The 12,810-nt window shown below is 41.7% G+C and overlaps 1 protein-coding gene across 6 annotated transcripts in view; it reads right to left on the reverse strand.

Moving 5' to 3' along the window:
• The window catches only part of Atp8a1 (ATPase phospholipid transporting 8A1), a 228,809-nt gene that overhangs the window by 193,127 nt on the left and 22,872 nt on the right, over positions 1-12,810 (reverse strand). For 2 of the 6 annotated variants that reach the window (XM_028882275.2, XM_028882276.2), the window contains exons 1-4: positions 5,915-6,793; positions 4,505-4,619; positions 2,948-3,047; positions 1,768-1,866 (exon numbers count right to left, since the gene is read on the reverse strand). In XM_028882275.2, coding sequence (XP_028738108.1) covers positions 1,768-1,866; positions 2,948-3,047; positions 4,505-4,619; positions 5,915-6,002 — 402 coding nt within the window. In that variant the 5' untranslated portion in view covers positions 6,003-6,793. Of the gene's footprint in view, positions 1-1,767; positions 1,867-2,947; positions 3,048-4,504; positions 4,620-5,914; positions 6,794-12,810 lie in introns of those variants that run through there. The other 4 variants (XM_028882278.2, XM_028882279.2, XM_028882277.2 and 1 more) reach the window with 3 other exon arrangements.

Raw genomic sequence — 12,810 nt, forward strand, 5'->3', positions numbered from 1 at the left:
CTTTTGTGGGGGTGATCTGTGGATCCTAACAATAAGCAATACCTTAGAGGTGTGCTATACATTCAAATAAACATAAGCAACAGGAAACAAGTACACAGAAAATCAGAAGCACAGTAAATATTACTGATATTTCTGCTTGTGACTCTTCATATTGAGAGCACAACCTGGGATGGCATTTTGATTTCACCACTTTCTTGGACAAGGTCTATGATCTCTTAAAATCTTAGCTTCCTTGACTTTATTTTTTTAATTTTGTATTTTCAAAAATTCTTTAGTAGAGCATCTATATGTATTTTTTTAAAAAGTTATTTATATTTTAAATTATGTGCATGACTGCATATCTTGTGTGAGTGTGAGTGAATGAATACAGGTGCCCACAAAGGCTAGAAGAGGATATCAGATCCCCTGAAACTTAAGTTACATGTAATTGTGAGCTTTCTGAAGCAAACTCGGGTCCTCTACTGGAGCAGGCCACAACCTCAAACACTGAGCCATCTCTCCAGACTCGGTTTTCATGCTTTAAGTGGAGAACCCTTGAAGTTACTGAGTAAAAAACAAATAAACAAGCAAACCCCCAACCAATAGCACAACGCCCAATGAATCACATGTGCTCCAGAAAAAAATCAAGTTTAACAAAGAAAGAAAAGAGTGCATGAGGCAAAGAAAGAGGCAAAAATTATAGTGAGGACTAGTCTCCAGGGGCCGCCAAATCCTGTCATAACTTAAAGAATGGAAGTGCGTGGGGACAAGCTAAGGAAGGAGAATTCCTTCAATTTCCCTGCTTGTGGGCCCAAGCAGGATAGCACCAGTCAAGAGGACCACAGTGTCTTAGACACACACACACACACACACACATACACACACACACACACACACACACACACACACAGTAGCCTTGGAGTCTACTGTTAGATACTTAGAGCCTTGAGATCACTGATGCAACACCCAATCACTCCAATTCTAGCAGGCCATGTGATGCTATGTTTTTTTTTTTTTTAAATCTTTTTAATAAGATTAATGAAGTAAGGTTGTAGAAGTAACATTACTATTTGTGAAATGTGGGGCTGTGCATTTATTCAGACTTCCTCAGCCTCCCTGGCCCAAATCTGATTCTTCTAAAGCCCAACAGGAGGTTATTTGAGACATGCAAAAAAGTACTGTAAGACAATTGAAATCATCAAAAACCCACAATATAAAACCCAATATTGGCTTCTTCAGATAAGACAGTTAAAATAGAATCTGGAAAAAGTCTAAAGTTATTTGGGGGAATTTTATGAGGGGAAACTGACTTCCTCTTTTCTACCATGGAAGGCTAAAAATAGCAAACTTACTGCTACTGTCTTTCAACAAGACAAGATAATGCAGAGGAAACTCAGAGTATTAAAATAGAATGAGAAGAAATCAAGGCATCTAATAAGGTGAAAACCATAATATTTAACTTTAAAAATAAAAAAAAACAAATGAATAACTTCTTTTATATTTAATTTGGAGATTGTTTCAATTAATCAGAAACAATGTTCAAGTCCAAGTTTTTTCTTCATGCCAATTACTGTATTTCTTTTATTAATGAATTATAAACCTAAGAGAGTGCTGTGCCAAAAATTCCTCCATATTAATCTGTTAGAAATTGACTTCAGGAAAAGAAATGCAATTCTGTTCATCTTTAAGTTGAATGGGCATTTTAAAGGGCCTATACTGTAAATTAAATAGCTTAAGAAAATAAGATATACAATTGAGTAATTGACATATGAAAGATTAAATACTTACAATATCTTCTATTATCTCTTTGATAGCTGCCACAGCTAAAATAAATAAGAGAGGAACCAGTGTTGTGTATCGACCTGTCGGCGACACGTCGGGTATTTGCTGAATAAGAGAAAAGGCAGGATAACACCAGTGAGACCCAGAAGGGTTAAAACAAACCTAAAAGAACAAAGCCACAGGGCCTTCTCAAACGTTTCTCACGGGCTTTACTAGTTCCGGGTGAAGTGTCTGCCGAACAAGTTCATTTGCTTGATTCTAAATACACAGTACAGAGTGATAACGCAGTGCAAGATCGAAAAAAGACAAAGTAGCACATAATAAAACGCGTCACCATCAAGGTGAGGACGTAGAGATGCAACAAATAGCTGTAGAAATGTCTACACATTTAATACGGATAAATCAGATTACAAAACAATGTTCATTTCACTATCTCTTTTTGTTATCTAAATCAGAAAATGATGCTTGCAGTCACAAAGAGGACCGGAAGACCCCAATTTTAAGAGCAGTGGCCTCTGGTGCTGGAATAATTGGTTTAATTTTTCTTTATGCTTTGCTGCATTTTCAACTCCTTTGCTGACAGTGAACATTGGTTTTTTTTTTTAATGCATTTTTTTTCTTAAAACATTTGTGAAAACTAACTAAATGTCCGTGTCCCCCCCCCACCCCCAGACAAGGTTTCTCTGTGTAACAGTCCTAGCTGTCCTGAAACTCACTTTGTAGACCAGGCTGGCCTTGAACTCACAGAGTTCTGCCTGCCTCTGCCACCCAAGTACTGGGATTAAAAGCACGTACCACCACCACCCAGCTTAAGCAGTCATTTTTGGAAGTGATAATTTTTATAGTGAGCCATTCAGTATTGATACTTTCACTGAAATAAAACTAACTGGATAATTTGGGGGAAAAGTCTCTCCTCCCTTCAACACCTAAAATGAACACTTCTTGCCATCAAACTTATAGACCATATCAAATGTTTGAATAACATGAACCCAAAGGCTTGGAGGGGTGGAGGAGGCCAGATACTCTGGGCATGCAGCAGTCCCAGCAGTAGGGAATATACACTATGGCCAGCTAATCTCTCTGCCTTTCTATAAGCCTCAGGGCATTGGTGGAAGATTTAATAAAGCCTTTTCTACTTCTTGCACATCAGCTTTGAACAGACGTTGGAAGATGGATGCAACTTTACCTGGAGCAGGGCGATAAAGAGAAAGAACGAATTAGCTGCTCTTCGGAACTGAGAGTACAGGAATCTTGGAAGGAATGTGATCACGTTGTATTTTGCAGTACTAGAAAGCAAAAACAAAAAGAAGCCTAAAGCTTAGCTCCTCCGTAATCAGCACCCATGTTTTCAAAGTTCTGTTCCCAGCACAGGAGTAATCAGATGACAACATCTGTTCAGTTTCCAATTTGGAAACTATAGTGAGGGATCGGTAACGTAAATGAAAAAGAGGGAAAGGAACCGGCTAAATAAGCAGCCAAGACTGAGCTTTTTATGTACTCATAAGCTTTGTTTCTCCATAACATCCTTTGTCTTCTCTGGTCAGTTATCACGCTGGACAGTACTAGGAGTAGCTTGCAGAGAAGAACAATTTTAGATAAGATACTGCACTAACAACATCAACAGAAACATATCAGCTTTTGAGCAAGACCAGACAGTGTGAGCAGCTTCCTGGATAGCCAGGCCAACAGCTTTCTACCTGTACTGTCTCGAGGGCCATGCTAGGAACATGGTGAGGACGCCACACTGGCCAGAATCAATAAAGACAGGAACGCATTGGCCTTGGAAACCTCCAGGCCTTCCTTCTTCTTGTTAATAAACAGAGGGGAAGTTAAAGATGCATGTCATACTCTTCAACAGAGATACTACTAGAGGATCGCCAATGTTTTAAATACTAATTGTAAACGGGTACACCTCAAATAGGGTAGGTCTGCCCCTGGAGAAAAGCAAGCTAGCACTTGGGGTGTTCATGTGGTCCAAAGCTACTTAGAATCTAGTGCTTATGTGGAATCTTTTCATGACTGTTGAAATTAAAACCTTGTCATTTGCAGCAAGGAAGACATTCGCCAAGCATGCTGTATTACATGTGCTATATTACAACTATCCAAACCCATACTTTAAGACTTTAGCTAAAACAAACAAACCAAACCTCCAAAAGTTTTCGGTAGACAATTTCAAGAATTGTTCCTAAGCTGTTAAAACTTGGCATGCAAAAACAATACACTGCTACATTAACATGTGTAGAGAGACAATTACCCAGGGGCAGCTTTGATTATTCAAAACTCCTGGAGTCTAGGTGCTTGTCCCTTCCGCTTTTTCCCACATCCAGGGGCTTTTGATTTTTATCCTTTTCTTTTCTTTTTGTTTTGTGATGCTGGTCATTGAACTCAGAGCTTTATAAATGGTAGACAAAGCATTCTACCATGCATGAGTCACACCAGGGCCAGCGTTTCTTTCGTGGATAGAAAACATTAGAATGGCAGACCCTTCTAACTGAACCGAGAGCTCCTGGTAACTCACCCCACCCACCTGCTTTGAAACAGGGTTCCTTTCTCTGGGTAGCCCTGGCTGTGCTGGAATTCACTATACAGACCAGGCTGGCTATGAACTCACAGAGATCTAGCTGCCTCTGCCTCCAGAGTCCTGGGAATAAAGGTGTGTGCTACCATACCTGGTAGGCATTTTCTTCCCACCCATCCTGCTCTACCATCCCATCCTCCCCTGCCTTCCCCCAGCCTATCCTACCTGACATGATTGTTGCAGAATTTTGTCAGCTGAGGCTGGTTGATGAATATGGTTCTTACTTCCTCCTGATCAGCCAGCGAGGTCTTCTCTGAAACATCATCTGTCTTCTCATAACCTGAAAGAAACATGCCTCTTAGTGGACAAGAAATGTTTCAATAGTCGGGTAGTGTGGCACATGCCTTTAATCCCAGCACCTGGGAGGCAGAGGCAGACACAGAGAAACCCTGTCTCAAAAAAGAAAACAACAAAAAAAGAAATGTTTCATTGTATTATCCTTATTCAGACCAGAGCCACATTTCAAATCTTTTCTACAGTGTAAAATCTGACAAGAGCCACATACTTCTCCTTACATGTAGTGTCCTTTTATAACAAAAAGTAAAGCTCACATAATATTATTGCTAGAGGTGCCATTTAATATTTATGTAAAATTATCCACTTCAAAACCAATAATAGGGGCTGGAGAGATGGCTCAGAGGTTAAGAGCACTGACTGTTCTCCCAGAGGTCCTGAGTTCAATTCCCAGCACCCACATGGTGGCTCACAACCATCTGTAATGAGACCTGGCACCCTCTCCTGTGTACATAATAAATAAATAATTCTTTAAAAAAAAACCAATAATATTTATTCATCTTTCCCATCTAAATGTCTGACTTAGACTCTTCCATTTCATAAAAAGATACCCCCAAGTCAATAACTTTGGACTAGTTTATGTGACAGTTTAGGTAAAATTCAAACAAGTAATCTGAAATACATTTTAAAATTTAAGCATCCATTTGAATATTTTTTTCTTTTTTGTTTCTTTTTGGATGAAAATAGGGGGGATAAAAAGCTAAATATTAAGGTTTAAGTAGGCAATCCACAATGATTCAACCAACCAGACTATTCTAATCATTTCTCCAACTAAAAGCAAGATTTCTAACTTCATTTTCAAGATCATCATCACACAACTGTGAAGCTCCTCCAAGGTCATGGCAACAGTGTAATCCTTAGGATCGCAAGACTGAGAATACCTCAAAAAAAAAAAAATACAGGTCATAGAACTGAGAGAACAGAAAAAGTTTAAAGAGCTCACTGTTATTTTCTAGTTAAAAATGGGGGGGGGGGGGGGACGACATTGCCAAGATCTTGAGTCTGATCCCTGGCACCATAACAAACTTCAGCAAACAAACAGGATGGAATTAAGTTAAACTCTTCCTCCTCTGCAGTGAAAGGACAATAACATTCTAAAAAAAAAAAATAAATAAAAAATAAATTCATTTGTCTTCATTTTCTACCGTTCAGTGCCAGCCAACTCTTCCCATGAAACCTGCTGACATGCCGCCTTCTGAAGTGTTCTGCATTGCTGAAGGCAGCCAAGCTGCTCTGGGTCCACAGCCACATGGACTAACTCCTCCCCCACAGCACACTTACCTGGAGGTTTTCTGGCTCTCTGGTTAAAAGTCAGTCTCCCCCTACCAGAATAGGAGCAGCCTGGGGCTGTAGAGGGTGCGTTATTCATCTCCACCACACCAGTCAACAAACAGTAGGTAGTCAACAAAAGTTTGCCCAATAAATACACTCCAAATGACAAAGAAGTCGTTGTCTCCACTGCCCCATTTGGAAGGCAAGAGAAAGCTTCTCCACCCACTGGTAAAGATACTAATGATAACTAAGAGAGCTAGTGACAAAGGGTACAGACAAGCTTGCCTGTGGGGCACAGATATGGTAGGAGACTCAGTGAGATGCTAAGACGTGGAACAGGGAAGCAGCCCCGACTGAGGCAAGAAAGGGCTGGACTGGACGTCATGCTGAGGAAGCACTCAGGCTAGCTCAAAAAGGGTTCTTCATGCTGAGAAAGCAGTCTGAAGTCTAGTCTCTGCTTGGCAGGGAGCCACTAAGAGCTTTCCAGGATCAGAGCTACATTTTTATCCTCATTGTCCTGAAGGTCACAGTTCCAAGGCAGGCTCAAGCCTACCTATTTTTCAGTTTTAGAGAGGCCGGTTTCACCCACAGTCATGGTCTATAACTACATCCTATTTTAGATACAACACAAACTTCATCCTCTACTTTTACATTATCCTAATTTCACACAGGGATTGGGACATGGATCATTTGGTAAAGCACTTGCTGGGCAAGGGTAGGGACCTGAGTTTAGATCTCCAGCAATGAAATGAACAGTGGCCATGGCAATGCAGTTATAATCCCAGTATGCGGGAGGTAGAGACAGGAGATCCCAAGAGCCAGCTAACAAGCTGGACAGGCTGAACTGTCAAGCTTTGAGATCAATGGGAGACCTTGTGCCTCAGTATATAATAGAGATTGATGGAGGAAGACACTCCATGCCATTCCGAGCAATGTCTTAAGAAGGGACTTTACAATATTGCATTTTTGAGAGCCTAGCCCTTTGGTAATTTTTTTTTTTTCCCCCTGAGGAGTAATGGATCAGTCCTCCTGAGAGATTTAGACTGAGGTCTCAGATGAGCAGGATTTCACACGTCCCCCTTCCATGTTAATTTGTAATGAAGAATTCCTACAGTACCTTCCTGGGTCAAAAGGATTGGAATTTACTCCTTTTCTTTTTCTTACATGAGAATCTGAGTAATTAAAGCAATCCGAATGGATTAGCAGAGGTCCAAGGAAGTGTAGACAAGGAACTTCTCTATAAAAGAGGCTAAGTCTAGAATGGTGACATGTTCCAAACCAAGTGTAGAAACGGAGAAGGGGCTGGATGGTTCTAGGTGTATAATACCCGGATGCTAAAGAAAAGGTTGAGGAGGATGGTGTATGTAAAGCTTGGTTCATGGAGAACTCCAGGAGCTTCCAGGCACTCTGACCAAAAGTGATACTCAGCTCCAGGATGTACTGACCAAATGTGATAACTGAGCTCTGAGATGCAGTGACCAAATATAACACTGAGAGAGAGATTTACCACTCAGAGTAGACAGTGAGGTCCTTAGCAAGCAGGAACTGTTGGGAACACCCCTCCACTCTCAAGCATCACTGTCACAGTTCCAGAGAGCTTGGCAGTGACATGCAGAACCCACACAGACCTTAAGCTATAACTCTCAGGATGTCTAAAGGCAAGTACCACCTTCTGTGATACATCTGATCTCCAATGATTGTTAGTTCTAGAAGGCATAGGCCTCATAACCTCAGACATCCCCAGGATGCTCTAATGAAAGTATCTGTGGGAAAGACCTAGAACTTGGCTAATGTGGACAGCAAGAGTTTGTAACTATTATAATTGGAATGATTGCTTAGCTCACTGTAGAAATTGGCAGGTCTGGATATATCAATAACCTATTAATCTATATTCCATGAAGAAAAGAACCAAAGCTCTTATTTGAACCACTTTGAGGACAGTAGGTCATGAATTTGACCTCACCCTTATCCTGGGTTAGAGGTGAAGGCACATTCTCTTCATGCAAATTGATAGCTGTTCAATGTACACCCCACAGCTGGTTTATAAGGGTATATTTGTGTTATTTTTGTTTAAAGGCAGGGTCTCATGGCATTTGACTTGGAACTTGGTGTCTCTCAGAAGGTGACCTTGAACTAGTGATCTTCCTGACTTATCTCCGGGACCGCAAGGATCACCAGTCTGTGCAACCTATCATCTGTCATGAAGGTCACATAAAGAGCTGGGGGTTACTTACACTCAGCTCTCAGTGTATAGTGTAGTAAAGGCAATCCAAAGGGGAAATTTCCTTCATTTCCACCCTAGAGAGGTCAAAATTAAGACGGCATGGAGCTACTAGATTCCTTTCCACACACAGTTCCATCTATTTTAAGTAGAGAAATGATGTCCCTGAGGAGTGGTTTGGTAACCCAGGGGGCTTGTTTGGTATTTTAGTGATGTGTTCACTTAAGCCATTAAAGTTATTAGCAGTTCTTAATCTACCTATCTAGACTCATAGGGACTCCTGAGGGATTTGCCACCTTTGCAGGAAGCAGGAAGAAGTTTGTGAAGCCACTGTTTTAGGATGAGTTCTCACTGAAGTGTCCAGGTCAGCCAGGCCTTCTCAAGCCACCTTTGTTATGAAGCCCCGCTGACAGCGAAGCTGACTCGGAGAGAGAAATGCATCGTTATCACACTCTCTAGCATCCTGTGCAGTTTTTCCTGCTATAAAATTGCACAGAGGGCACACAGCACTCAGGCAATCAATGGAAATCGACCCTAAAGCATTGATTTCGTGTTTCTGCAGTCTCCTCAGTGACCTGTCTTCTCTAGATTAGTAGTCCCAAGAAGGTCCGGATTAAACTTGGAAATCAAAATCTCATTGAACATATATCTGGTAAACGTCAAGGCAAACACTAAGACATATTAGGCGGTTACTCTCATTAGTACCCTAATTTACAAAACAGAAATATTGTGTGTCCATCTCCTGGAATAACTGGTTTAAGATGACAGCATCTGCATACAAAGTATTTATAAAATGCTTGATATTTAGTCAGTATGCGATAAAAGCAATCTATTGTGCTTGAAGAGTGAGCAGGGGTGGATGAATTCAGACCAGATGTTGGGTCTCAGAGAAGGGGGAGCTGCCACAGTGTCTCAGAGCAGTCACTCCTTCCTGGCAGTGCAATTGTGAGCTCATCTGCTCCCCTTGCTACACGGAAAGTTTCCCGAACATTCCACCTGATTCACACTAGCCTTCAGTTGTCTGATGAGTTCACCAGTGGGCAAAGCCAGATCAGCAATATGTTGAGAACAGATCCCTTCCTTACAAGTAGATGCAAGATTCCCCCAACTTTTAACATGCATAAGTCCAAAATTGTAAATAAATTTATGATTCAAGACAATGTCATAGGAACTAGAGGAACTAGTGTTCCAAAAGAAGAAAGCTGACTGAGCAACATACCCCATAGATCACCTGCTTCCTGTGAAGGCACCCAAGTTCACAGTGATCCTTAGTGGTCTAGGCAGGTAGTGAGGGATGCTGGCATATTTTAACTGCGTCAAATCACTGAACCATGGGTCCTATAGTACTGTTGCTAGACTAAGAGAGCTGATTCTCTTATGTTGGCCTATCTGGAAAGTCAAGTGAGTTACCATGTGTCTCATGAGAACTGAAGCGACTCACCCAGTGGTGACTGGATGAGACAGGAATCCAGCAGCATTGGGCTCACACAACCTAATGTACTTAACCCCACAGAAGGACAGATACACCCACAGGACCAAAGTCTTCAGTCTGTTGAAGACCCTGGCCATGGGACCATGACAGGTCAGGTCTGCTGCTTACCACTTCTCCTCCACAGAGCTGCCAACATCTGTACCTCATCCCCACCCTGACTGACCACCTTCTCCAAAGGCTACTAATGAAAGTAACTGTCTAATGTGTCTTAGTGTTTGCCTTGACATTTACCAGATGTACCTTTAATGGTAGTTTGGTTTCCATGCTTAATCCAAACCTTCTTGGTACCTTTAAACTGACATCTTATCTTTTGATGGAGTTCAAACCAAAGCCTAGGAACCAATATATTCCTAGCAGATGAATTTGCTTATGTCATAGGTTAAGGGGGAGAGGAGCCAGCAAAAGAGAGAGAGAGAGAGAGAGAGAGAGAGAGAGAGAGAGAGAGAGAGAGAGAGAGAGAGAGAGAGCTCATTTGCTTATTTCCCTGAATCCTAAGTTCCTGGAAGTGTATCATTATGGTTATGAAATACAAACACACAGATGAAGAGTAATAACTCCAACTGCACACTACACTTTCTAATGCTTTTAAATGACCATGCTTTATTCTTAGAAACCAACCTCATTATCAACACCATCCTGGTTTTGAACTGCCTCAGGTATCATATTCCTTCATACACATACACACATACACACACACACACACACAGAGAAAGAGAGAGAGAGAGAGAGAGAGAGAGAGAGAGAGAGAGAGAGAGAGAGAGAGAGAGAGAGTCATACTGAGCAATGAGTTCTGGTTGCAATAAGATTTAATTCTTCTATCATTTACATCTTTGCCTGCCGTGTAACAAACACACAGTGCTACATACATACACACACCTCTTTAGCATATTTTGGAGTTTCCAGAGTCACTCAGGCATCCATTCCCAGGCCCTTGGTACTCAGCTAGACACCTGACAACTACTGATATGATCAGTTTCTTTAAAAAAACAAACACACACACACAAAAAAAAAAAAACCAAAAAACTTTACTCTTGAGAATTTCATGCAGGTATACAATGAAATATATTCATATCTACCTCTTATTTCACCTCTATCATCCTTCCAATGTGTTTCCCCGGCCCGCTTCACCCTGACCCTCATAACACATAACACACTAAGTCCAATTAGTGCTGTGGTCACACAATCAGCACATTGGTGGTATAGCTCCTAAGCCCACCTGTGCATGTTCACTGGGAACCCTTAAAAAGCTGGACTCAGACCCCACCCTCTCTCTCTGTTCTGCTCTGTCTCTTCCCCCCACCATCTTTTCCTTTCTCTGCATGTGTTTCCCCCCCCCAGGCCTGGTTCTCTTAAATCCCCCCACCCCTCTTCTTCCTAATAAAGCTCTCTGCTACTGGGCAGTCTTGGCCGTGCCTTTCTGCTGGTAACCAGTGCCGCCACCAGTGACATCATTCATTTCAGTTACCAAGTAGGGAGACCTAAGCTTTCCTCCTCCCTCTGCCCAGACCCCGAGCATGCTTTCATACCACAGAGCATGATGCCACCAAGGACAGAAAGGCCCAAAGGTTATTCATGGAAAAGGCTTGAAGTTTTTCAATCCTCATTCACAAATACCACAATCCAATCAGCAAAACTTAATCCCATCATCTGCTCAGTCAACATACCTCATGTCTATGGGAAGGCATTTTAAAAACCATTACAGAAACAGCAGAAGATAAGATAGGATTCCCTCTTTGGGACTTATTCTCTAGAGTAGAGGAAGATAATTACAGGTCATCCTAAGGGAGCCGAAGGAAATGGCCAGCAGGTAGTGAAAGCCCATTAAAGCTCTCTATGCTCACTGTGGGTATAGTTTCTGCAGACATCAGTGCTTTGCTCAGGATGGGTGATGCTTCATACAGGTCAGAGAAGGCCTCTGGGGAGAAGCTGAATTGAGGTCTTAGTGATAGTAAGAAAAGATAAGGGGTAACACGGGCTCAGTCTGTGAGTGGAGGGGCAGGAAGGAGGCCCCGGGGGAACGAACGGGCAAGAGAACCTGTGATACCGAACAGGAGAGTCTTGAATCTGAGTCAAGAAGAGAGGCAGGACCAGATCCAGAGAAACAATGAGCCACTTGAATTTATGTTCTTAATCCAGCAGGGATCCACTGTGAGGTTCAAGGAGATGGGCTGCTGGGAGACCATGGGATCATACAGGTGAAGGAGAATGGGGTCTGGGTCCAGCTTGTGACAACTGATGGGAAAAGAATACAGAAAATAGTCCCTGTGGCCTATGTCTCTCATCATCTTCCACCACTGTATGGAGTCAGACACACCTGCCACCTGACATTACACTAACCAGAGATCTGAAAGAGATGTAGGGGGTTAAAAAATAAATACCGTACCTATAATCTTTTATTGTGATTATATGTTAAAGTATTCTGCATATACCAAGTGGAACAAAATGCTAACCCATAGCTTCTACTTTCTTACAAGGTTGTGTGGGGATTGTGTGAGATGATACAGTTGTGCTACACTTGAGGCAATACCTGGTTCTTCATGTACAGGGAAATAGTCTAGCCATTCTTATGAAAGCTAGGTAGATTGTGGGATGGGGAGACTTTCGGTCAGATCTGTGTTCAGGACCCGCTTAGGGCATTTCTGCACAACACTAAACAAAGCAATTTATTGTCTAGGCCTTACTTCCTCATCCCTAAAACACTACCCTGAGGACGACATTGTGTTATACTGAGGACGACATTGTGTTATAATGTAGACTGACACTCGCCACTCAGACGCTTCCTGACTTCTAGTCTCCCTAGAGATTACAAAAGGTAATGTCTCTTTCAAAATATTTGATATAGGAAAAAAAAAAAGTGTTAACCACACAAGTAGAAGGGATAACAGTCAACCAGGGTTATGCCCAGGGTGAGCCAATGTTGGTAGTGAAATAATGAAGTCTTTCATACAGTTCCGTAAGTTGATAGGAAATAAGTATGTTTCCCTCCAAAGTCCCATCTCTGTAGGGTTATGCAATGAAATACAGGTAGGAGGAAGAACAGCACAAAATACAAATTCTTTCTGTAGCCTCATAATAAGGTTAGAGAGTCATTGTGATTGTGCAGACTCAACTTGATTTCACTTAGAAGTAGGCTGCAAGTACAAAATGTCTATTGTATCTTTTGTATTTATCTCCTAACCACACTAAGCAGAG

The sequence above is a fragment of the Peromyscus leucopus genome, chromosome 10 (assembly GCF_004664715.2).
Source record: "Peromyscus leucopus breed LL Stock chromosome 10, UCI_PerLeu_2.1, whole genome shotgun sequence".
Lineage (NCBI taxonomy): Eukaryota > Metazoa > Chordata > Mammalia > Rodentia > Cricetidae > Peromyscus > Peromyscus leucopus.